Source organism: Oncorhynchus kisutch, linkage group LG13 (genome assembly GCF_002021735.2).
Source record: "Oncorhynchus kisutch isolate 150728-3 linkage group LG13, Okis_V2, whole genome shotgun sequence".
Taxonomy (NCBI): domain Eukaryota; kingdom Metazoa; phylum Chordata; class Actinopteri; order Salmoniformes; family Salmonidae; genus Oncorhynchus; species Oncorhynchus kisutch.
In genome coordinates this window covers 59,117,974-59,145,526 of record NC_034186.2, presented here as the reverse complement: position 1 = coordinate 59,145,526, position 27,553 = coordinate 59,117,974, and the positions used below count along the sequence as shown (strand labels likewise).

The following is a 27,553-nucleotide window of genomic DNA, read 5'->3' as shown; positions in this document are numbered from 1 at the left end:
AGCCTTCATTTCTCAGAACAAGAATAGACTGACGAGTTTCAGAAGAAAGTTCTTTGTTTCTGGACATTTTGAGCCTGTAATTGAACCCACAAATGCTGATGCTCTAGATACTCAACTAGTCTAAAGAAGGCCAGTTTTATTGCTTCTTTAATCAGCACAACGGTTTTTAGCTGTGTTCAACATAATTGCAAAAGGGTTTTCTAATGATCAATTAGCCTTTTAAAATTATAAACTTGGATTAGCTAACACAACGTGCCATTGGAGCACAAGAGTGATGGTTGCTGATAATGGGCCTCTGTACGCCTATGTAGATATTCCATTCAAAATCAGCCGTTTCCAGCTACAATGGTCATTTACAACATTGTCTACACTGTATTTCTGATCAATTTGATGTTATTTAAATGAACAAAAAATGTGCTTTTCTTTCAAAAACAAGGACATTTCTAAGTGACCCCAAACTTTTGAACGATAGTGTACATAGACGGGTTAGCTGACAATGTCACAAAAACGATGCACGCGGGTCCACAGCAGATGTCTGTGTGTTGTTTTGATTCTGGACTGTCAGATAGCTAACAACAATGACAAGAAGCTGCAAAAATTTGCTTGCTAGCTAACCAACTACTGTAACGATGTATTTGAGTGTACAACGAGTAACATTAAGTGACAATATGTTTTCAATAAAGATATGGAGAGGAAATATAGTTTTGGTGTTGTCAACAATCCTTTGATTTTAAGCCAACCCTGCCTGTTGTGCTCCACAGTTACGCACGCATCGGTTTATTGCTAAGTATCCCACCTGTATATAGATCTAGATCTATAGGGCTATAACTAAACTATTAAAAGGGAACTTTCTACAAGAACATAATTGGATTAACGCAATCATAAAATGTTTGCACAAGTTTGTGAGTAGAGCAACTGTGGGTGAGTCCAAACTGTGGGTGAATTGAAGAAACAGGTGTGTTATGCAACATTCTTCCATTGTAAATCTCACCCAAGTTTCGGAGAGAAGATGACACATAAACTTGGCACAGGTCCCTGGCAGGGAAAGCTTCAGTACAGATACATTAGCTACAGCCTGCTGGGAAATAGGCTAATATGGAGGACTGGAAACGTATCGAGTGTGAGAAACATCTGTGCCACGGAAAAAGGATGACCTTCGACTTAAAACACGCACTGGGCTTGAGTGTCAGAAATGCCATCACAATCAGTGTCAAATTAATATTAGGCTATGTAGACTTAGAATAATACACAATACACCAAGGTTACTAGGGAAGTACCTCACACAAGTAACCTTGGTGTGTTTCGGTGTATATTCAGTAAATGTTCACATAGCCTCATCACATAACGTTCACAGAACTCTCTTCTCGATCTACTGTATAAAATCTGTCCATTACACAGTCCTCCACCACTCAGCTGCGGTCTAAGGCCCCGTACACACTCCGGTTGTACAACTGATGTACAACGTATTTGACACGATGGTGATACAACCTGATAGAGTTTGTCTGCAATATTTTTTAACGGTTTCTCCACAGCGCTTGAGTAATTATTTTGGTTGTATCACAACCGTTTATCTCTGTTGTATCACAACCGTTTAAACAAATGTGTTGTAAATCAGCTCACACTTGAGTGTGAACAGGGCCTTAGCCAGCACAGCTGCATTCCTAGCAGCACATTATTCCTCCACCATACTCTCTCATCAGCCACCCACTGCGCCACATACTCCACAGAGAACCTCCTGCTGGGAGCTGGCTTCAATTGAGATATCTCCCCATCCACACACACATCTTTATGCTAAGTCACATGCCTCCTATCAAAGCCCACGTACGTGTAGTTTTCCCTATTTTAGTCTCTCCGTCCGAGCGAGTGTCTCCTTTCATTCACGTGTCCTCTGTGATTCATGCTGATGTGTTGGGGAGATGTCGGGGGACCATCACCCCTGACGATAGAGGAATAACCAGGCTGTTTAATGGATACTATCTGAGAGCCGACAGCAGCCTGTCTGTCATACAGTTCAGCACGTCGGACGTGAGACCGGTTCACTCAGAGCAGAAGATAATGCAACAAGACTAGACAGTGATGAGACGCGGTGGCTGTGTGTGGGTGGGTGACTTTCACTTCCTAACTGTGATAAACTGGACAAACACAACACTGAGCACTATATTTGTTAATTTACCAACATGATATTTTCTATATGCCCATACAAGGCCCACACATCACTGCATAAAACATGAGGTCAAATGAATCCATAGATCAGCCTTTTTGCAAAGTGTCACAATTATAATAAAAATTATAGTATTTTGTGTTCTTATACATTTAGTAAAAGATTGTGGCCAGCAGCTCAAATGCTGCCCAGTTACACACAGAGATAGAGAGAGAGAGAGAGAGAGAGAGAGAGAGAGAGAGAGAGAGAATGAATGAATGAATGAATGACTGGTCAACACACTGAGCTAGCCCCCACCGTGTGGTCTGAATGTTCCATTCACGGCCGCCACGCACGCTTACCATTAACTAAAGTGGGATGAATGACCTGTCAAAATTAATCCTCCCTCCTATGCGTTTCCCAATTACCTCGCTGCCTAGGCCAGTCAGTTAGTTATCAGCAGACATGCCGCTATAGATTGTTGCCACACCAAAACATTTGCAAGTCAAATGCGGGGGACGCTCATAACTTATAATGAGAAACAACAAGCTTCCCAGGTGTTAATAAAAATGCAGACCCTCACATGAGAGGACGTTGAGAGGGGAAGAGAGGAAGCAATGATGTCTGAGGGGTGAAGAGCAGTGTCTGCTGTGAACTGAGTGCACTACTAGTGGATGTATCCCCTGAAGATGCTGAAAGACTGAGATAGAGAAAGATCAATCCATTTCCCCCCGTCTTAGTACAACTGTTAAACTTAGAGTTTTTTTTTCGTAATCATATACTGTGAGAAGTGAATATGTTTGGTGTGATATGGATTTGTTTGCAACAGGAGGAGAGAGTGGGAGAATGAGAGAGAAGAGAAGAATTTCCCCATAGTGTACTTGAGTGGGTCACTGGATAGGAAAATTCACAGTGACCGTGAATAGAATGAAACTCATAGAATCTTGATTCAATTTAATATTCTAATAGGATTATGAGTCCGTTACTGCAGATCAATTTGACCTTCTTCTAAGTGTTAACTTGGCTCAAAAAGCCCCAGGGAACAGTCTGTTTTCTTTCTATCGTTGCACTTGTTTATCTCTCCTCCTTAGGGTTGAAGCATCCCAAACTGAAAGGGATTCACGTGTGTTTCTTCACCATGTATAGAGGAAAATAGGTCTAGTGGATCTCAGTGGAATTTGTGTGTGTACTGTACTTGTGTGTGTGTGTGTGTTTATCATTACTATGCAAAGGGGCAGTAGCACTATTGAGCTCTTCAATTGGGCTTCTTATTCAATATACCACACTGAAGGCTGGAGTGGGGGTTCATTATGCACATTGCTCCTGTGGATATTGCTGCTTTTTAAGGGATTTTAAGGGGTTTTGGATTCTATAAAAGGATTGAAGTTTTATGCTGTTGTTCCCCTTGATGCAGGCACTTACTGTCAGTAACGCTAAATAAGAGTGCTAAATGATTAAAATGTAAGTGGTTAGCGAGAGAGTGAGAGAGAGGGGGGGGGGGAGAACCTGAATAGACTACTTTCGACGAACACAGAGCAAGCACAAGTACAATTCTATCTCCCCCTCTCTATTTCTCCTCTCTCCTTATAACCCATTCTTTCTCCCCCTCTCTCTCTGCTCTTTTTCTCCGTTGCGCCTCTCGTTCCACTTATCTATCCCTCAGCTTTCTGCTTCTTGTCTCAGATTGTATTTTCTCCAGTATGAGTGGTACTTTAGAACTTTCCCATCGGTCTTCACCGCTGACCCCTCTCACACCATCAAGATCTGTTAGGATGGAATATTGATCTAGGGTGTCTCCTCTGCTCCCCAGAGCCACCTGGCTGCCTCATACTGTCCCCGACCTGCTCAGATGAAAATGTAACACCTTAACCCCTTAACCCCTGCCACACCCACCCCTTGCCTCAGAACAAAGCACATCTGAGCTCCATCAAATTGTCCTTATCTGTAGTACTGTCAAGCGTGACATGATATAAAAGCCCTAACACCTAAAAAAGTAACTTTGAACGTTATGAAACAACTCTTAAATAGGGGTTGAATACATTTAACTGCACCCCCCCCCCCCACACACATCTTATTTGAATTACTAAAATATGTCTTCACAGGTCTTGAGCCAAACTCACCACAATAATAAGGTGTATACATTTGAATATACATCACGATTAATCTGTGTACTGTAGGTCAAGTTGATGTGGTTCGATAGTGTTTTGCTAAATTCTTTTGTAACCCGATTTCTAATCGATCAATCTATCAAACCTCTCTCTCTGGCAACACCCCACTCGGAGTTATTCTCTCCTGACATGGTTCAATGAAATCTAAGATGAAACAATTTATCTTTGCATAATATTATACCATGAATATCAAACAAGAACAATATTCATAATAATGAAAGAAAAACCTACATTGCATTTGAATTCCTCTTTTCCAAATCAATGCCCTGAAATGAGAAATGCATGGCTTACCTGCAAACACACAGTATAATAATGGTGAACACTTTAATATCAATGAATTCAAGGGTTTTACACACATGCCTACACTGCTTGAAGCAGTGCCGGCCCTTGGCATACTGTAAGATACATAGGCGGTTGCCTAAGCAAGGGTTTTCCAAACTCGGTCCTGGGGCCCCCTCTGGGTGCACGCATTGGTTTTTGCCCTAGCACTACACATCTAATTCAAATAAATCAAAGCTTGATGGTGAGAGGGTTATTTGAATCAGCTATGTAGTGCTAGGGCAGAAACCAAAACGTGCACCCGGACGGGGCCCCAGGACCGAGTTTGGGAAACCCTTGCCTAGGCCCCCGACCCCCTTACTGTTGAGAGTTAGAATAGTGGAAAACACCATTTCTAAGTTTAGTGGTGCATCAAGCAGTTTTCCTCTTCTTACCGACAGTCAAATCAAATCAAATGTTATTGGTCACATACGCATGGTTAGCAGATGTTATTGGTCACATACGCATGGTTAGCAGATGTTATTGGTCACATACGCATGGTTAGCAGATGTTATTGCGAGTGTGGCGAAATGCTTGTGCTTCTAGTTCCAACAGTGCAGCAATATCTAACAAGTAAAATCTTACAATTCCGAAACAAAAACCTAATACACACACATCTAAGTAATGAATGTAATAAGAATGTATAAATATATGGATGAGCAATGTCAGAGGGGCATAGGCTAAGATGAAATAGATAGTATAGAATACAGTCTCTACATACGAGATGAGTAATGCAAGATATGTAAACATTGTTAAAGTGGCTAGTGTTCCATTTATTAAAGTGGCCAATGATTTCAAGTCTGTATATAGGCAGCAGCCTCTCTGTGCTAGTGATGGCTGTTTAACAGTCTGATGGCCTTGAGACAGAAGCTGTTTTCAGTCTCTCGCTTCCAGCTTCGATGTACCTGTTCTGACCTCGCCTTTTGGATGATGGAGGGGTGAACATGCAGTGGCTTGGGTGGTTGTTGTCCTTGGTTATCTTTTTGGCCTTCCTGTGACATTGGGTGCTGTAGGTGTTCTGGAGGGCAGGTAGTTTGCCCCCGATGATGCGCTGTGCAGACCAAACCACTATCTGGAGAGCCCTGCGTTTGTGGGCGGTGCAGTTTCCGTACCAGGCGGTGATAAAGCCCGACAGGATCCTCTCAATTGTGCAACTGTAAAAGTTTGTGAAGGTTTTAGGTGACAAGCCAAATTTCTTCAGCCTCCTGAGGTTGAAGAGGCGTTCTTCACCACACTGTCTGTGTGGGTGGACCATTTCAGTGATATGTACTCAGAGGAACTTAAAACTGTTTCCTGAAGTCCACGATCATCTCCTTTGTTTTGTTGACGTTGAGTGAGGAGTTATTTTCCTGACACCACACTCCGAGAGTCCTCACCTCCTCTCTGTAGGCTGTCTCATCGTTGTTGGTAATCAAGCCCACTACTGTTGTGTCATCTGCAAACTTGATGATTGAGTTGGAGGCGTGCATGTCCACGCAGTCATGGGTGAACAGGGAGTACAGGAGGGGGCCGAGAATGCACTCTTGGGGGGGCGTCAGGAAGTCCAGGACCCAATTGCATAGGGCGGGATTGAGACCCAGGGCCTCAAGCTTAATGATGAGCTTGGAGGGTACTATGGAGTTGAATGCTGAGCTATAGTCAATGAACAGCATTCTTACATAAGTAGTGTGATGGCGATTGCATCGTCTGTGGACCTATTGGGGCGGTAAACAAATTGAAGTGGGTCTAGGGTGACAGGGAAGGTGGAGGTGATATGATCCTTGACTAGTCTCTCAAAGCACTTCATGATGACAGAAGTGAGTGCTACGGGGCAATAGTCATTTAGTTCAGTTACCTTTACATTATTGGGTACAGGAACAATGGTGGCCATCTTGAAGCATGTGGGGACAGCATACTGGGATAGGGATTGATTGAATATGTCCGTAAACACACCAGCCAGCTGGTCTGCGCATGCTCTGTGGACGTGGCTAGGGATGCCATCTGGGCCGACAGCGTTGCGGGGGTTAACACGTTTAAATGTCTTACTCACGTCGGCCACAGAGAAGGAGAGCCCACAGTCCTTGGTAGCTGGCCGCGTCGTTGGCACTGTGTTTTACTCAAAGTGGGCAAAGAACGTGTTTAGCTTGTCTGGCATCAAGACTTCGGTCTCGGCGATGTGGCTGGTTTTCCTTTTGTGGTCCGTGATTGTTTGTAAACCCTGCCACATGCGTCTCGTGTCTGAGCCGTTGAATTGTGACTCCACTTTGTCCCGATATTGACATTTTCCCTGTTTGATTGCCTTGTGGAGTGATCGAGTACTCTGTTTAGTATTCTGCCATATTCCCCCTCACCTTGCCATGGTTAAATGCGGTGGTTCGTGCCTTCAGTTTTATGCAGATGCTGCCATCTATCCATGGTTTCTGGTTAGGGTAGGTTTTAATAGTCACAGTGGGTATAACATCTCCTATACACTTCTTGATAAACTCAGTGACCGTTTCGTTAGCCCATGTTAGCTAATATTTTTTAGGTTGGTAAGTTAGTCTACCCAGCTATCTAAACTTGTGGTAATCATGGCTGAATTACCAACCGGGCACGAAGGGCCTAGGGTGTCCAGAGGCACTGACTTCCAGGAGGCCTGTCATGCCAAATAGTGTCCCCCTCCCAAAGAGTGCCCCTGCTATTGTAGTATTCTGTTTGTATGTAGTTTGCATTTCAATGGCATCCCTCAAAGAGATTTTATTTTATCTTTCCAACCAGGCAAAGCACTATGAAGGCACTACTGATCACGACAAGAGGCGCAAGAGGTATCTAGCTATAATTAACCCTGATCAATCAAATGGATAGGTATAAGCAATTATGATAATTACAACTGCACTTAACTAGGTGTCTTTGCTAGACAAACACATCCAGACAGACAGCTGGGCAAGTGAAATAACCTTTTGTTTATCAATCACATTCTATTATATCTGAAATTATTGTGATTTCAATGAATGTCATATCAGAGAGCACACAGCGTTTCAATTTGTTACTTTGTGCTAAAAGATCAGTACCTGCCAAGCCTGCCAGAAGTTTGAGAGGGTGAAAACTGTGGCGCCAGAGTTGAAGCCTGTCATGTCGCTAGCCCTTTCAGTGAATTGGCTAGCAGAGATGTGAACAACCCCCCCTCTCCTGTTAGCAGTTTTACAACTTTACAACCACACCCTAAATTCCATGCAGACTCTTGTCTTCCTGACCATGCAATATGGGAGAGAGAGGGTCACAGTAGAACAAAGGAACTCTCCCGCCAAATTCTACTACATCCCAGAATTTGAGAATTTAACAATATTCTTATTTTGGAGAATGTGTAAACGGTTGGTGGAGAAGCCAGCTACAACCCGGTCCGTTTTGTTTCATGTTTGTGACCTCATGAAAGAAAATACAGCCACATTACCCTAAATCTGTTTATACAGGTTCCTCAGTTACAAGGCTTGCATCTAATTCTTGTATAAAATGAATGAGTAAAGATGAAACTATTAGCGAAATGATGTAATGTGATGTTTAACCTTTAAAATGAGAGAATTGGCCTTCCATATGAAGTTGAACTAATTCAGTAGCCACACACAAATGAATAGACATTGGTTGGAAATAATGAACAAACATATTTTCCACTATTGAATAAAAGCCTCCTTGACGAAAAGTCCCCTCAGTTCCAAATAATGGGAGGACATGTCCTCCACAATGAAAAGGACCAATTTCAAGCATCTCTAGAGTGAGATGAACCTCTCAGACCACGGGAACCTCTCACATGATGAAACTGAAGATTCCTCAAAGGACGAGGGTGACATTGAATGGGCAAACCAGTGCCTCACATCCCCAGCTCAACTATCGAAGCCAGCTTCACGTAAATACAATGCATTGCTTTTCCGAATGAGCGATCGTTAGTGACATATGTATTTATGTGGGAATAGCTTCCCAGGTCTGATAGAGACCCATGGTCCTTAGTCTTCTTTCCAAAAATCCCTTCTCTTCTCTCTGAATCTATTGTGTTATAACCAAACTGTTTTTGTTTAGTCCAGTAGGGACGGTATTTACTGTATAATGTTATTATGTATTGTATATTCTGTAATTGTTTAATTCATTCGTAAATAAATAATTGAACCAATTTGTGTACGGATGACTCATAAGCAAAGGCTGGGGTTGTGCAGATAACCAAGAATTTTATGACGTTCAGATGAGACTGATATTTGGTAAAGAATAATTAATGACTGATTGACTGCTATTGATATAAAAGATCTTCAGATCTTGAGGAGTGGATTCGGGAGATAGCCACTCTATATAAACTAATGCTTCTGTGGTGCCCCAGGTTATTAATGGTTTAATTGTTGCATGGTTTAATTCAATCACATAATCAATTACACGTTAGGTAATCAATTTGAAAATAGCATGTCATCTCATTAAAGAAGTCAGAGACACGACAAGCCCATCAAAGTTGTTTCACCATGATCAGTAAGTGTAACAAAACCATTTTTGCCTTGATAAGTTGTTTGGTAAGGCTTGCTTGCTTTAATAATCATAGAGTGAGATTTGTGTGTGTGTGTGTGTGTTAGTATTCTTACAAATATGAAAATCTGCATACTGCATGACACAGATACGGGTAAGAATAAAATAACCTCTCTAACACTTGTTAGGGGTGGACCTCATCGGACCCTTCACTAAATCCAGGAATGGCAACAGCTGTTGTCTGACAGCGACCGATCACTTCACCAAGTGGGTGGAAGCAATATTCATTAAGGTCAATAACGGGAGAGAATGTGCTTTACTCCAAATTCCCTTCTGTAACCTATTAAAAAGGGTGCTTGGAACCAAAAATAGATTTTAGTTTTGTATGATACCAATCAAGAACGAGACTGGCGAGGACTCCTCAAGGTGATGATGGACATCTTCAACACCCACAGTTCTCCTGAGGCCATCTTGAGTGAAACAAGGTACGGATGTTATTGGTTATATTCTGTTTTTTATTATTTACATTTTATGGTACATAAGACATATTTCAATATCTCACATTGTCAATAGATATCCCTTTCCTACTCCCTTCTCCAGGTTTTGGATGAATGGACCAACCAGACCCTCAAGACTGCCATGGGCAAATCCCTTGACGGTACCAGGAATGGTGGGAGGACAACCTGAAGGTAATTCTCTTTGCACACAACAGCATTGTCCAGGCCTCCACAGAGTACTCGCCGATCGCCTGATGTATGGACGTGAGCGGCAGCTGTTGACTGAGATAAACAATACAATAGTACTGTATATACAATTATTGCATATCACGTAGTCTTTCAAATTTATTTGTGATTGACTTAGTGTTATTTGTTTATTGCTATTTTTATGTATAATGTACTTTCAGATCACCGAAAATACACCTGATGTGGTGGAAGTGGTCGAACCAGATCAGAACGCTTTCGAGGACCACCTTCAGGCACGAGCTGAGAAGGATGTGGAGGCAAATGACTTGGTTCGGAAGAAGGACGAAAGGAAGACGAGACCTGGGAAACCTCACTGCTCTTTCGCTCCTAGCTGAGGTCACCATCTGTTAAGGTGAATATAAAAATCTCAGATAATAACTATTTGCATTTGCACACAAAATAACCTGATGCAGATTTTTTTCACTTTGTCTTCCTAGAGTTACCTCGATGGAGGCCAACAATCTTCTCCAGTTGGAGTGATTGGGCGGTCGACTACTGAAAGCCCTGACGCCCTACACTTTGGTGAAGCCCATGAGACAAAGTCTGTTAAGCTTTGGTTGACATTTGAGAAAGCTTATAAAAAATGTACCTCCTTAATTTACCTCTCCAAATGACTATAGAACTATCGATTATCGATACTCAGGAGGTATCTCACCCAACAGAGCCATTGAGTTCGTATCAGTCTGATTCTCTGTGCTCTGAGTCGGAGGGGGACCAGCTTGAGGTAGGTTATACCTTCAAAATTTCTTTCATTTATAACACTGCACTCATCCATCACATGAAATGTAACCTGTGTGTTTATGTCTGTCTCCTACCCTGTTCCCTTTACTCTGCTCCTGTTCTCCAGGACCTAGGCGTTCCCCTAACACCCAAACGGGGATCTACCTGATGTCCTCCCTTACCAACCACCCTCCAACTTTTCATTCCATCTACGGCTACTGTTGTTGTCATTATCTGTTCAGAAAGTTTTCTTGCTTCATCACACTGGGCACATATTACACTAGCACTGCAAACACAGAATAAAGAGAGCAGCAGCGCCTGGACTTTGAAGTCTCCCTCTTCAAGTCCCCCTCCCGAGACTGGCTGCCTGATGAGAACAGGTGACAGGTAGAACCTCCCATCCACACAGCACCCACCTCCTCTCTATTCCACACAGCACCCACTTCCTCTCTATTCCACACACATCAGTATTTCAGTCTCTGACTGCCACGTGGGTGTTCCAAAACATCTGGTGAAAATAAACGAATGACACAACTGTATCAAAAAAAAATCAGAGTTTATATATTTAAATCTTAAAATATTGCCAGGTTGGTTTTCACAGCTGTTTCACAAGGTGTTTGTTGTTGTACATTTTAAGGTATCCCTTGATGGTATTTGTTAGTTCAACATTATTCATTGTTGTATCCTGGGACCTGCAATAGGTACACATATATTCAACCACAAGGGTGTACTATTGAACTATGCGAGATAGATATATATTTTTTGTCATAATAGAGGAATACTGAAATAATATTAACGTAGCAATGTTTAAGACATGGATTTCAATTAGTTTCAAAACAGCACAAATTTCTTTCCACCCCATGGCAAAATATATGGAATTGCAGGAAATTATCTGTAAAACTGCACATTTTTCTCTCCGCCTCATGGCAAAATGTTTAGAATTGCAGGAAATGAACTTTAAAACTAAATCTAATTGTAAAACTACTTTTGCCCGCGAGGTGGAGGGGCCTCCCAACAGATTCTCGCCTATGGCCCCCAAAAGGTTAGGGCCGGCGCTGGCTTGAAGTGATATGGTCATTTTTTTATGTGAATGCAATGAATTATATCTTTGGAAGTTTGTAATACTACTGAGCTCTAGATATTGTAGTTTGTGTACAAATCAGAGGATGTTTCAGAGTCTCAGGGGGATAACTGTGGAGGAAGACATAAATACATATCATAAACCTTTCACATAACAGCGGAAGGAAAGTATAAATGTTCACAGAATCCCAGCTCGAAGTAGGGTGTGGCAAAAGACCACAAAACATCTCCTACGATAGGCACGTTCAGCCCTCTAGCCGCTCTAGGCTAACAATCTAAACGATGATGTAGTCTTGAAAGATTGTCAGTCTCGTAAATGCACTGGGTTAATCTTGTCTCGGTGCGAAAATATTTCCCGGGGACCGTACATGGCACGTGTGCTTAACATTAGGGAACAATCAGTGTTGCAGGTGCAAACTGCTTGCGTGACTCCCCAGCTGTTTCTGGTTTAGCAGTGAAACATGGTACCGTGCAGACCTGAACCTCACGCACACATCCCCACAATGGACAGATGCCTCTACCTGGGGTGTGAGAAAGAGCAGTTGGGTAATACACAGAATGAACAGTTTAAGATTGATATATTGTCACCTTTTCTTATTCATCTTGGCCTACTTTAAGAGCAACTAATAATGCAACAGAATCACGTTTCCTTCTTATGAAAGACTTTGAACTCGAGGGTTCATTGGTTGAGCCACTATAAATCAACCTGTGTATCATAGACGATGGGGCTACATAGACCCTTGAATGCACTGTAACACATACAGTACAGTATGATTTCTTGTCAACTTTTACACACAACATTTTACAACGTACATAATTGTCCTATCTAAATCAATTTTGTGAATATTCTACTTTGGAGAGGGCTCACTGCAAATCTTGAGACGAGAGAAAGCACTACAAAAGTAGTACAAGAGTATTAACAATACTGTGCCAGGCAAGCTGCTGGCACAGAGCATCCCCATAAAGAATTGGCTTTAGCTCCACGGTTTATCTCTGCATTCCTACTGAGAGAGCTCTGCTGGCCGCTACCCAGGGGAGTGAAATGTTATCATGGGAGAAACCGTCAAGAAAGCGCTCACCACATAAAGCCACTGTTAGGGGCAGAGGTTAAAAAGCACCGGGTGCTAACTGATAGCAACCATTGCAATAACCATATAGTCTGTTTTGCGCGTTTACATCAGGTGGCATTTGCAAGGGCGCACCACCAGGGTGGTCCTTATCCCCACTGTGTTCTCCTCTTTGGTGTTTTGGCTGCTATCCTTATGGGAATACAATTTACAGAATCCATTAGCTGTTACGAGACTTGCGTAAATCAAATAAAAATCCGCAAATAGTCTCCGCCCTTTGTTCTTTTTTTCAAATCACGCAGCGCTCCTCCACTATCATTTATCATCCAAAGCAAAAACAGATAAAACCGTATGCTTATCCGCAAGTGCATTCGAAACCTACATTTCCATTACTGGTATTGATAGAATAATTGACTTTTAGAGGGGGGGGGGGGGGGGGACGATTGAAATGGGTTGTGATGCTTGAGGGACTCCGGGCTGAAACCCATGTGTCATTCTCAGTCCGGGACTACAAAGCAATTTTCCAGCCTGCAGATCGGTAAGAAGGAATCAATATCTCACATTCCTGATTACTCTACAGAGGAAATAGAGTTTGTATTGTTTCTTCAAGACAAATGTAGGCCCCTGGCAAGATAAATGGTATTTTCAGCGGTGAAGAAAGCCCCCTTAACTGGAAACTACTTTTCCCATTCACTCCTTTCATTACACCCCCAAACCAACACCTGTCTGTGCTGAGTGTTGAGCTCTTACTCTTTTTATTTGGTTTGTTTCTGTTCTTTCACTCTGGCCAGCTCAATATCACTACTGCAGTTGCTGTAATCTAAAGTTCTACACCTATTTCACAGTTGGTTTCACCTTAGCTGTGAACGGCCTTCCTGCTCTGTTGTTTCTTCGTCTACAAAAACTTTCTTTCTCACCCTGACAAATAAACCGAATGTTTTCTAGGAAATGTGAAGAGGATATTCTACAAACCAATTCTTTCTAACATAAAATACTGCAGCACAATGCCCAGAATTGAATATGCAAAGGAAATTAGCGGGGTGTTGCACTGCTTCTATACAGCAAATGAGTCAAAAAACGTGTATTATGCCATATATTATATATACACGGTCATATTACACAAGGACACATTTCTATTCTATGAGAAGTAGCACAGCCCAGGAAGAAGGAATAGCAACCAAAGGGGAGTATAACAAAACATTGAGAAAAGATTCCTGCGATCCCTTCTGGGGAAACGTATCCTGTTTATGTGAGTCACACACTGTATTACAGAACAACATTGACTGAGAGCTGCAAGGAGACTTGGAATCTATCTCATCAGATGCAGGTGTGGTCATGGACGTAACTCCCCGCCTCTCGAAAGAAGGTGCGGAACGTGTCTGCTGAATATCACGCCAGAACTCTGACACTTTATTACACCGGAGTAGATTAACGGAAATCTGCAGTCATCATCGTATTCTATATGATTATTTTGCATTTTGCGAATCAGAGTGCATAAATGTTTATTGTGCCCTAGAGGCGCATAAGCAAAACGGACATTATATCTGATAAAACTGCCACCTTTCCAATAGCTGATGATGGTAAGTAGCTTTAGCTAAACCTTGTATAGTACATTTAATAACATCTAATACCTCTCTATCTCCACTGGAAAACATTGCATGATTACCACACATGTTATTGACCCACTTCATCAATCATTTGATTGAATTGATCCCTTCTTTCTGATGAAGGGCACTGACGGTCGTAACGTCACGATTTTAACTCAAATTAAATCAATAAAGCATTGAGTTTTCAATTGTGAGTTAGAGTCGCGCCTCTTCCTTCAAAACATTGAATTGATCCCACTTACAACAATGCTGTGAAACGTCTTCACACACAACTAACCATGGATCATTTCAAATGGACACACACATAAAAAAGCGTTCCATCCCACATGCAAGAAACAGACATCACCACTTTGTTATGTCCCTGAAACCAAACCAATACAAAAGTTATGCAAGTGTAAGCAGCACAACCAAACATGGAACAATAACTTGTGCATAAACACTTTTATAGCGCTGTTGATCGTGCCAACGCTAGCTTTTACAATCACCCTACATTAATTCTGCCAGTGATTAAACGTCAAGGGCACAGAGAATGAAGAGAGTGAGCGAGAGAGAGAGAGAGAGAGAGAGAGAGTGAGAGAGAGAAATGGACAGTGTATGGGAGAGGTGATTACCCCATGTTAATCCAGTATCAGCTTTCCGTGATTTGGAGGCTTCACAGTACATTACTCATTAAGTGCTGAAAGGTCTGTTTAATGCAGATTAGAGGGTGAGAAGAGGAATGGAGGCAAAACCTGAACTTTCTCACGAAATCCATTCCTGATACTATCTGGCTTTCAACTGGACTATCCAAGCCTTGTTCCGTGATGATGTCCCCACTTGTCTCCTGTGTTTTCCTGCAGCTGTGCTCCATATTTCTGGTTCTGTTTCAAGCAGACTTTAAATTGAGCTATCCCCCGTAATTCAAAGGCAAAAAGCTCAAGCCGTAGACTTTTATCTGCCACATATTTTCCACTAGTCATCATTTTGTGATGATTTTGCTAAATTCAAACCTGATGAGGCCACATGCAGTATTTGCCTATACTTTATATCTGCGTACAAAGAAAACAGTGCAAGAGAATACAGTCAACTTCTACAATAAGTGCACATTGGATATGTGTGAAGTCTGTTCACATGCAATGTATTTAACGAGTCCCAATCCCAATATATTCTTTCAAATTACCCTGGTTGTCTGCCTGCTCTGGTTTAGTGCACACATTTATGACTGTCCTATATCATTGTTTACATCAGCAGCTTAAATGATTGGAAATGTATGGTCAAATGTTTGAAAGAGGCTCACACTTCAAAAGACAAATCACATGCCCTCTAACATGAATGTCATCATACTAAATCTAAACCATTGCACCAACGATATCAGATACCATACTTTATGACCTTAGCCAGACCTAACCAGGATCGTAACGCCCAATGACCTGAGCTGATCCCAATGACCTGAGCTGACCACATGACCCGGGGCTTACCATGCCGAAGCCGGGGAAAAGGCTGACTGCTGAGGCCGTATCCAGGGGAAACGGGAGCTGGAACTGCTTCATGCCCAGAGACTGCTGGATGGTGGGCAGAGCAGGACGTATCAGCGTCGGCAGGAGGCCATTTTGACATGCATTACCTGTAGAGGAGAAGAAAGAGAATGGGCAGTGTTCAAGGGTCTGTGCTGTGGTGGTTCTCAGTTAAACAAGAGTATGATATTATGAGCAAAATGTACAATGTCTCATAGACAAAACCACCAAAAAAGTAAGATTCAAATTAGATGAAATATGAGAGCACTTGTATCTGGGGGGCTTCCAACTGTATTTGGGAGGCTCCCGAGTGGCACAGCGGTCTAAGGCACTGCATCTCAGTGCAGGAGGCATCACTACAGTCCCTGGTTTGAATCCAGGCTGTATCACATCTGGCCGTGATTGGGAAGCCCATAGGGTGGTGCACAATTGGCCCGGGGTAGGCCGTCATTGTAAATAAGATTTTGTTCTTAACTGCCTTGCCTAGTTAAATAAAATATTTAAAAAATCTGATATTGGTCTGCCTTCTCTAACTATGATGACCTCTCTTCTAATGAAAACAAGGCCTCTGGACTGAGTCTGAACAAGTTATAGATAACCCGAGACAATTCAGACATAGCCTACAGAGACAAATACAGTATGATGTTAATTGGATCATGGGAATGCCATGTCAGCCTTATCCTGTTGCATTTGACTCTTTAACAATCCTTCTCGTCAGCACTTTTTAAAGCTGCAATCAATATATGGAACTTTTTGGGTGACCTGACCAAATTCACATCGAAATAAATGTAAGTTATAAATCTGTCATTCTTATTGAAACCAAGTCTAAGAAGAGGCAGATATGTTCTATGTGCACTATTTCTATGCGACCCGTTCTTAAGTTTTGATTTTGAGTCTTCTATTTTCGGTTTTGTACACCAGCTTCAAACAGCTGAAAATACAGTATTTTTGGTTGTGGAAAATATATTTCACAGCTGTTTAGATGGTACAGTGATTCTCTACACTATGGTTGCTTGTTTTGTCAAAGAAACTGAAATTAGGCGAACTATTCGAATTTTAGCAACCAGGAAAGGGCGAAGCGATTTCTGCATAGTGCATCTTTAAGAGAGAAATGTCTTAATGCTGAAACCATCCTCTTAGTCACAAATATGAAATGAGTGCACCAGACCAGACAGATCAATAACGAAGAAGATTCAATAACAAAACGGCAAAACGGTCTGGAAAAACCAAAGTAAATACGTTCATTGTCATCTACACGAGAGAAGCCAGAGCGGGCTTTATAAGCCATGAATTACAACCAGCAGAGCCTTTCTTCAACACCGGGGGATTAGAAAGCAGCTTTCCAAAACATTAGGAACTAAAGAAAGCCATTCCGTACCCATTAATTAGAACCAGGGATGACTTTTACCACAGTACATTTAACAACATGACGAACTCAGAGCCAGCATGACTAAAAGCGCAGATACCATATCAAAACACCGGCTTGAGACAAATAAAAAACTATGTTTGCCACATCAAGTCCCCAGGCGATGGTAAGGGTGAATAAAAAGAAACAGTTGTAAAAAAGAAAGAGGGAGAGAGAGGGAGGGAAACCACAAGTCTTTTTTCCCCCTCTGCTCGGAGGAGCACTGCCATCTGTTGGAAAGCAACAAATGCCGATGGTCATGTGGAGACACGTCCCAGTTCTCCTCTAACAAAGCATGTCCTTCTGCAGCCATCATCCCTGCAGGATCCTCCACTGACATGTTGCCTGACGTCACCCTGGAAACACGTTGCCGACAAGCCAGATTGCCGACCAGAAATGCAACGTGCAGTCAAAACAGCCTATTCATACAACCAGAACTGTACTCTGGTTGAGGAGTGAGGAGTGAGCTACAGTATCCATTGTGGTGTTTCAAATATAAACGTGTCCATAGAAAAAAAGGAAAGAATGGATCTGGTTGTGATGGAATTGTTATACAGTAAATTACAAGAGGCACATAGGAGTCCAGCATCTCAGCTCTACTGAATGACAAAAAGCGAACAAATTACATCGGTCAATATTTTAGCCAATCTTTTAGTCTCCCCTAACAGAGTGCAGTAACTCAAAAAACAATTTCCCCATTTCAGGATGGCATACTGAGACAAGACACTTTAACCTCATGCGTTCATTTTCACTTCCTCCGTTCCGAAGGATAACAAAGCAACACTGATCTCCCAACATGTACAAACACACAAGGAGACATTCCATCTTTTAACATTGCCTCATGTAAGGCTAGTGTTTCAACTCCCTGACCTGAACGTTATATTGGCGCATGGCTCATTGTAGTATTAAGAGTGGAGCTTGTAGACTTGAGTAAGTCCTGTCTCTAGGTATGAGACTCTCTAGCTGTGTATAATACACTCTTAGAAAAAAAGGGTTCTTCAGCTGTCCCCATAGGAGAACCCTTTTGGGTTCCAGGTAGAAAGAACCCTCTCTGAAAACTGTCCTATATTGAACCCCAAAATAGGTTCTACCTGGAGCCAAAGGGTTCTCCTATGGGGAGTGTGCAAGTGTGTTTTCATGTGGTGTGTTTTGAAACACGTGTAAAATAGATATGTGTGCTGCTCGTAAATACATGTAAACATGTACTTGTAAGTTTGTTTAATGTGTATCTGTCAACGTCTTGTGCGTCACGCGTCTTTTCATGCATGTCTGTGCGTGTGGGCGCCTTGCATATCGGCCCTCTTAAAAATGTCTTTATCTGGGACTAAAACCCTGCGGCAGTGTGTCGAGCGAGAGTAAAGATGTCTGAAGGACACAGACTAACGTGAATAATTAATCGTCTTCCACTGCTCTCTCCCACCTCCGCCTCTCCTGGTCTTGATCCCGACTGCTCTCCGATAAGATCTGTCTAAAGGGCCGAGATTCCACATAGCCGGAAAACTGCTGTCATGGAATATAGAATCTACGATGCAAAGGTCTACTATTTCACAGAGCAAATATAAATCCAATTATTGGGAAATATGAGGTCAAGTGCGTGTCAAAAACATTCATATATCCTGATGATGTGTATTCAGATGTGTTTCACAGCATTGTGTTCTTAGGTGCTGTCTGGGTGTATTCCATGACCATAATTACACTTAGGATGTAATTAAGATGCAGAGGTTACAGTGGTTTCACCCCATTTACAAAAACAACAAACATGTAGAAACATTCAAATCTCTTATTAATCCATAACATTTGAAGATTGGTCAATTAGAAACAGATTTACACCAATGTACCCCTAGGCTACATGTTTGTATCCATTTCACTAAGCTCTCCGCTGCATAGCTAACGGTTAGCATTTAGCTCCGGGCTCAGACTCGAGTAGCCTGGCTAACTCCAGAACCCCACCCTCCCAACGTAACCCGCTCTGTTGTCATGACTTTCGCGGTGTAACCTCTAATAAACACAGCTGTCTCGGAGTTTGATCCAACAATCACTTCCACTGTGCTCTGTAATCTGAGGTTAACCAAAGAGATGTTTAAGTGCTCTTAAACTCCAACCACCAGGCCAGATACACCAGATACGTGCTCTGGGCCTCCAACTCAACACTAATCCCTTTTATGATTACAGCTCACACTAGGAGACATTACTCCTGCTGAGTTACTGTCTTTTCATTGGCCTTCTTCATCCATTTGGTTCATGAAGAGGGTTATTTGCATAGGGGGCACATGGGGAATTCTCGCCCTTGATTTTTGTTTCTTTTTTTCCCATCAGAAATTCTAAGGGATCAAATTCGTAGGGATTTGTAGAAGTATTATGTGACAGGAGAATTTATATCATTCAAAATGCATATTCAAAAAGTTTTCAACCAAAAACATCTTTGAGGAAAACCACAAACTTGGATTTTTATTCTAAAATGATTCTATCACTGACACAAACAGCTAATTTAGCTGTGTTTATAGTCTAACATATTATGCAAACTATATTAATATATTCATCAACAAATGCTTAAGCTTAAGCAACGCACGTTCTCCACAACCAAAACCTAACAAGCTTCCTTCCTCCCTTTTCCTCCATTATGCAATGACGACATTAGGCATTAGTACAAGAACAAAATAATTCCAGACATAATATACTTTTGATTATTTTATTCACAATGCACTTCTTTTTCATTTGACAAAAGTGATAAAACTGCATTTCACCACCCTATCGTCACTAGGGCTACCTCTGTCTTCAGGTGGGCCTGTGTGTTGACTAAAGCTGATGAGTCACGAGGCTGAGCTGGCACCAGGGAGGTGACTCCACAGACCAAGGACACCAGACCAGTCACGTCCCCACTACATCAACACTCCTTGCCCTTCAATGTACACAGAGGGCTCATGTCAACAGTATGCATATCAGTACAGGAGAGATTGACTGCATCAATTCTTGTTTCTGTGAGAAATATTATTGTGTAGAAAATTCCAAATGTTCTGTAGAATCAACTTACGTATAGCTCTGAGAGACATACTTACCCCAGCAGACATGCCACCAGGGGTCTCTTTACAGTCCCCAAATCCAGAATGAATTCCAGGAAACACAGTATTATATAGAGCCATGATCATATAGAGCCAAGAACTCCCTTCTATCAAATTATTCAAGCAAAGAAATAAAACAACACACACAGCACTTAGGCTTTGAGGCATATGTATATGTACGGATGTGTGTGTAACTGTCAGTAATGTGTGTAACTGTCAGTAATGTGTGTAACTGTCAGTAATGTGTGTACTATTCTTCTTATTCTCTGTGTGTCGTTCAGTCTTTGAGCTGTTCTTTCCTACTGATATTCTGTATTGCGTCATGTTTTATGTTTTGTGTGGACCCCAGGAAGAGTAGCTGCTGCTTCAGCGACAGCTAATGGGGATCCGAATAAGATACAACAAAAAATACTCCTGTGGATGAACACCTGCCAGACAACCAGCAGTCACACGTCTCTGAGAGCTAATACATCACACCTGACACACATCCTACATCATAACCTCTTTCCTAAAGGACACATTAGCAGTCTGCCCACAATGTCACCTGGCTCCAAAACAAAAACTCTCTGTAACACTTTACTTAAAGCCCGCAGGTGTAATGCATTGTAATGCAGTTACAATGCATTATAAGTCTTGTCATCAGCATGATGTATAATGAACCCCTTATGATGTCAGAATATCACTCCATTAGGTTGCTGTGTAATTTGAGATCATTTTAATCCCACAAAAAAAGACAGTGCCCTTTTATGAAGCCTTGCTGCGGCAAGAATCAATGCAATTATTCTTCTAACGTGAGAATGTAAGCCAGCGATGTGAAGAGCACTTGAAAGGAAAGCACTCCTGCTTTAAGTCTGCCTAAGCCTCTCATCAAACACAAATCTAATGGAAGAAGTCTAATTCTTTCATTTCTCAAACTATTCTAGACAGCATATCAAGTGGCTCTCAAAGCCGACAGTGAGCTAGCTTTGTCCTTCTTTGAATTCCTTCGCTATAAACACATCAGCGAGAGTCTATAAAACATGTGAGATGAAATGCAAACCTTGGACTTTCAACCCCACACATGGATCTAGTCTGGCAGGATGGATAATGGCTAGGGGGAGTAGACACGGTGCCTAGGGCTTATCCAACCGTGTCAAATGTAGTAAGTGTGGAACTTCACACTTTCCTTCCTTTTACGTTAACCAAATCATCCGCTCCATCTCTGAAGATGATGTATGTACTGCTAATGCCACACAAACACATGCACAGGACACAAACTCACCGAAAAACATGCTGCTCTCCATGACTCCTTAGACATAGGGGTCTGTATGTCCTCTCGGATGCCCTGCCAGGTTGTGTGTGTGTGTGTCCATGGGCAGCAGCCTGGGCATGTCTCACACACTCTTTATGTGTGTTTGTGTGAGTGTGTGTGTGTGTGTGTGTGCAGCTCTGTAGTCCGTCTCTCTGTCTGTGTGTCGTGTCTGCAGCCGTTACCGTGCAAAGCCGGCACCCTCCTCTCACAGTGGTCTGTGTCCCCCTCCTTCGTCTCTCTCGCTCTCTCTTTCTCTCCACACACTGCTCTCTCTCTCGTCTTGCTGGTTCTGCCGGTCTCTCCTCCCCTCTTTTCTCCTCCCGTCCTCCTGTACAATCTCCTCTCTACTCTACTTGAGCGCTGGCCCCTCTGCGTGCTTCTCTCCTCTCCAAGGTGTCTATCTACATTTTCCAGCTACAGCCTCTCTCTCTCTCTCTCTCTCTCTCTCTCTCGCTCTCTCTCTCTGGGTTTCTTCTCTGTCCATCTCTTCTTTGTGTAAAACTCTCCCCGTCGCCTCCCTCACACTTTCTATATATTTTCCCTCTTTTCTCTCCTTTTAATATCTTTCTTTCTTTACTTCTTTCTTTAACTACCTATCTTCCTCTGTTCTCTGTTCTCTCTTCCTCTGTCTGTTTTCTTACTCTCTCTCTCTCTCTCTCTCTCTCTCTCTCTCTCTCTCTCTCTCTCTCTCTCTCTCTCTCTCTCTCTCTCTGTAATCTGACTCCTGGAGCTGGGCTCCACTGCTCTTCTCCGTCTCTTTCTGGTGGCTCCTCAGGCACAACACAACACAGAACAGCACCATGCACAAGGGACAGCCACCGGCCACACAGAGACGGCTGGTCGCTGTTACCCACAAATACCAACTAGGTTTTGTGATGCACAACAAGGGTTCGCCTGTATATATGTGTGTGCGTCAGCATCCTTCCCACTTAACCTCCACCGCCCTTGGCTTTGTTTTCACACAATCACTTTGATTGGTTCACTGTAATGCCTCTGAAGGTCAGACAGTAGCATTGACCGCTCCAAAGTCTGGCCACCGCTATCGACTACAAATGAGACAGTCCTGATCAGAGTGATGTCTGTCCACACACACCCCAAGATAGCCAGCCCAGCCATTAGTGACATCATAACTGTCTCCTCAAGACCCAAAAAGAAATCAATGTTCTCAAGTGTTGCGATTTCTCTCCTCCTATCCCCTCAGGCTCCGCTATGGCGTCGCACAGATGTTTTCAATTAATCCTGAATTCCCATTCTGTCTCGCCCAACCCCCGAGCCCACTTCCAGTAAATATGTTTATTCCATATCTGAAACGGCAGCCTCTCCTTCTCTCCCTCCTCTCTTGGTCATTCTCTGTCTCTCTCTCTTTCACTGGCAATGGCTGTGGTGGCTGGGCAAATGTATTTTTTAACCTCGACTCGCAGGTGTCAGTGATGGTGCATTATTTGTCACCATGAATAGCGGTTAGAGCAGCGACGCAGCCCGAGGAGCACCAGTGCACCACGTGCAAGTGCAGCCCGGGCTACTTCATTAATCTGGCTGTCACTTCCATGACGCTTTCCATTAGTTATGGGGCTATCTGATCAACAGACTCTCTGGCTTTTCAAAGCCTTTAAACTGCTATCTGGGAAAGGGAGGCTGAGGAGGGGAAAGAGCCAGGAGAGAGAGAGAGACCCACATGAACAAATACTACAGTTTACTCTAGAATACTACAGTACCTACTCTAGAATATTACAGTACTTACTATAGAATTCCATAGTAAACTGTAGTAAGTGTACTGTAGAATACTATACTACCACACTGTAGTATCCCTCGATCATGTGTAGTACTTAGAATGTTTTAGTATACGGTAGAAAACTACAGTAAATACTACAGTATTATCCACAATAAAAACACTGTAGTAAATACTACAGTAATATCTGCAAAAACATTACAGTCAGCAAAAACACTACACTTTAACCATAGTAAATACTAAAGTATTTAACTTGCATATACCTTGCCCATTCCTTTCCCCCATATGCCACCAATAAGTGAGAAACCTACATGCCAAGTATACAACCTTATTGTGTTCCCTACAGGTTATAGAAATAGCAGAAGCTCTGAACAAACCATTCAGACCCCAGTCCTACCTACCTACAGGTTATGGAAAATAAGCTATTTTAGTATTTCTCAAGTAGGTTTCCTGAAGGAGAAAGCCTCCACTTCTATGTTAAAGATAATAAAACAAAAACACTATAGTAAATACGACAGTAATGTCCGCAAAAACATTACAGTAAATACTATTGTAAAGTACAGTCCGCAAAAACACTACAGTACATTTTTTGTTTTATTTGTAATTTAGCAGACACTCTTATCCAGAGTGACTTACAGGAGTGGGATAAGTGCCTTGCTCAAGGGCACAGACAGATTTTTCACCTAGTCGACTCAGTGATTCGAACTAGTGACTTTTCGGTTAATGGCCCGACACTCTTAACCACTCTCAATCAATCAAATGTATTTATAAAACCTTTCTTACATCAGCTGATGTCACAAAGTGCTGTACAGAAACCCAGCCTAAAACCCAAAACAGCAAGCAATGCAGGTGTAGAAGCATGGAACTTAGGAAGAAACCTAGAGAGGACCCAGACTATGAGGGTTGGCCAGTCCTCTTCTGGCTGTGCCGATTATAATAGAACATGGCAGAGATGTTCAAATGTTCATAGATGACCAGCAGGGTCAAATAATAATAATAATCACAGTGCTTGTAGAGGGTGCAACAGGTCAGCACCTCAGGAGTAAATGTCAGTTGGCTTTTCATAGCCGATCATTCAGAGTATCTCTACCGCTCCTGTTGTCTCTAGAGAGTTGAAAACAGCAGGTCTGGGACAGGTAGCACATCTGGTGAACAGGTCAGGGTACCATAGACGCAGGCAGAACAGTTGAAACTGGAGCAGCAGCACGGCCAGGTGGACGGGGGCAGCAAGGAGTCATCAGGCCAGGTAGTCCTGAGGCATGGTCCTAGAGCTCAGGTTCTCTGAGAGAGAGAAAGAAAGAGAAAGAAAGAAAAGAAAGAAAGAAAGAAAGAAAGAGAGAAAAAGAGAGAAAAGGAGAGAGAGAAATAGAGAAAGCATACTGAAATTCACACAGGACAGGGGGGCTAACCCGGACAGGAGGCTCAAGTCAGTAACTCAACCCTGCTAGGGATGGCATGGAAGAGCACCAGTAAGCCAGTGACTCAGCCCCTGTAATAGGGTTTGAGGCAGAGAATCCCAGTGGAGAGAGTGGAACCGGCCAGGCAGAGACAGCAAGGGCGGTTCGTTGATCCAGTACCTTTCCATTCACCTTCACACTCCTGGGCCAGACAACACTCAATCATAGGTCCTACTGAAGAGATGAGTCTTCAATAAAGACAAAATTGAGACCGAATCTGCGTCTCTCACATGGATAGGCAGACCATTCCATAAAAATGGAGCTCTGTAGGAGAAAGCCCTGCCTCCAGCTGTTTGCTTAGAAATTCTAGGGACAGTAAGGAGGCCTGCATCTTGTGACTGTAGCGTATGTGTAGGTATGTACGGCAGGACCAAATCGGAGAGATAGGTAGGAGCAAGCCCATGTAATGCTTTGTAGGTTAGCAGTAAAACCTTGAAATGAGCCCTAGGCTTAACAGGAAGCCAGTGTAGAGAGACTAGCACTGGAGTAATATGATTTTGGTTCTAGTCAAGATTCTAGCAGCCATGTTTAGCACTAACTGAAAATATTTATTGCTTTATCCGGGTAGCCGGAAAGTAGAGCATTGCAGTAGTCTAACCTAGAAGTGACAAAAGCATGGATTCATTTTCTCCATCATTTTTGGACAGAAAGTTCCTGATTTTTGAAATGTTACGTAGATGAAAAAAAGCTGTCCTTGAAACAGTCTCGATATGTTCATCAAAATAGAGATCAGGGTCCAGACTACCGCTGAGGTCCTTCACAGTTTTATTTGAGACGACTGTACAACCATCAAGATTAATTGTCAGATTCAACAGAATATATCTTTGTTTCTTGTGACCTAGAACTAGCATCTCTGTTTTGTCAGTTTAAAAGTAGAACATTTGCCGCCATCTACTTCCTTGTGTTCTGAAACACAGGCTTCCAGGGAGGGCAATTTTGGGGCTTCACCATGTTTCCTCGAAATGTACAGCTGTGCATCGTCCGCATAGCAGTGAAAGTTAACATTATGTTTCCGAATGACATCACCAAGAGGTAAAATATATAGTGAAAACAGTAGCGGTCCAAAAATGGAGCCTTGAGGAACACCGAAATGTACAGTTGATTTGTCAGAGGACAAATCATCCACAGAGACATACTGATATCTTTCCGACAGATAAGATATAAACCAGGCCAGAACTTGTCCGTGTAGACTAATTTGGGTTTCCAATCTCTCCAAAAGAATGTGGTGATCGATGGTACTAAGGTCTAGGAGCACGAGGACAGATGCAGAGCCTCGGTCTGACACCATTAAAATGGAATTTACCACCTTCACAAGTGCAGTCTCAGTGCAAAACCAGACTGAAGCATTTCGTATACATTGTTTGTCTTCAGGAAGGCAGTGAGTTGCTGTGCAACAGCTTTTTCTAAAACGTTTGAGAGGAATGGGAGATTTGATATAGGCCGATAGTTTTTTAGATTTTCTGGGTCAAGGTTGGACTTTTTCAAGAGATGCTTTATTACTGCCACTTTTAGTGAGTTTGATACACATCCGGTGGATAGGGAGCCGTTTATTATGTTCAACATAGGAGGGCCAAGCACAGGAAGCAGCTCTTTCAGTAGTTTAGTTGGAATAGGGTCCAACTATTCCAACTTGAAGGAGCTTGAAGGTTTAGAGGCCATGATTATTTTCCTCAAAGTGTCAAGAGATATAGTATTAAGAAACTTGAGTGTCTCCCTTGATCCTAGGTCCTGGCAGAGTTGTGCAGACTCAGGACAACTGAGCTTTGGAGGAACACGCAGATTTAAAGAGGAGTCCTATGGCTATGGTTTCACGGAACAGTGGCCAGTCTCACCTTCAGCACCACCATGCTTTCAATCACACACTCAGACGCCTTTCCTGGTGCCTGGTGAACAGTGCACATAAACATTTTGACAGTGGTGAAAAAGGTACTCAATTGTCATACTTGAGTTAAAGTAAAGATACATTCATAGAGAACGACTCAAGTTAAAGTAGAAGTCCCCCACTAAAAGTCTAAAAGTATTTGGTTTTATATGTATTTAATTGAGTATCAAAAGCAAATGTAATTGTTAAAATATACTTAAGAACACAAAGTAAAGGTATACCTTTCACATTTCTTGTTTAGTTTTTCATTTATGCATAGCCAGGGGCACACTCCAACACAGACATCATCTACAAACGAAGCATTTGTGTTTAGTGATTTTGCTAGATCAGAGGCAGTAGGGATGAACAGGAATGTTCTCTTGATAAGTGCGTGAATTGGACCATCTGTACTTTTGGGTGTCAGGGAAAATGATTTTCATTAAGAATGTCAAGTAAAAGTTGTCAAAAATATAAATAGTAAAGTAAAGCACAGATACCCCCCAAAATACTTAAGTAGTACTGTAAAGTATTTTTACTTAAGTACTTTACACCACAAGTGAATAAACCCATCAGAGAGAAATGCCCTTCAGGCATGTCATTCTGGTTCTGTCCTTTATTAGGCCATACTGTTTGGTACTCAAGCCCTCGTCTCAGCATTAGTCAAACCCCCAAATTCTCTCAGAAAAAATGTATGCTAGGCATCGTGTGAATATTAATAGATGCTGTCTATACTGACAAACTTGGTGTAATGTAAGATTTTGTAACATGCTGTTGGAACTGTGTTGTGGGTACAGAGTAGAACTGTCATGACAACCGCAGAATAAGTAGAAACAGTACTAGGTCAAACTCTTTCTCAAGAACATGAGTCATTCAAAGACAGAAAATATCAACCACAGCACTGGAAACTTAACACCATTGGCCATGTTAACTTAACCACACGCTCGGTAGGTAAACTAC

The 27,553-nt window shown here is 42.3% G+C and overlaps 1 protein-coding gene across 1 annotated transcript in view; it reads right to left on the bottom strand.

Moving 5' to 3' along the window:
• Positions 1–22,198, bottom strand: part of LOC109902073 (zinc finger protein 385D) — a 41,012-nt gene extending 18,814 nt beyond the window's left edge. The window contains exons 1-2 of the mRNA XM_020498138.2: positions 21,520–22,198; positions 15,759–15,904 (exon numbers count right to left, since the gene is read on the bottom strand). Coding sequence (XP_020353727.1) covers positions 15,759–15,904; positions 21,520–21,541 — 168 coding nt within the window. The 5' untranslated portion in view covers positions 21,542–22,198. The remainder of the gene's footprint in view (positions 1–15,758; positions 15,905–21,519) is intronic.
• Positions 22,199–27,553: the final 5,355 nt, after the last annotated feature.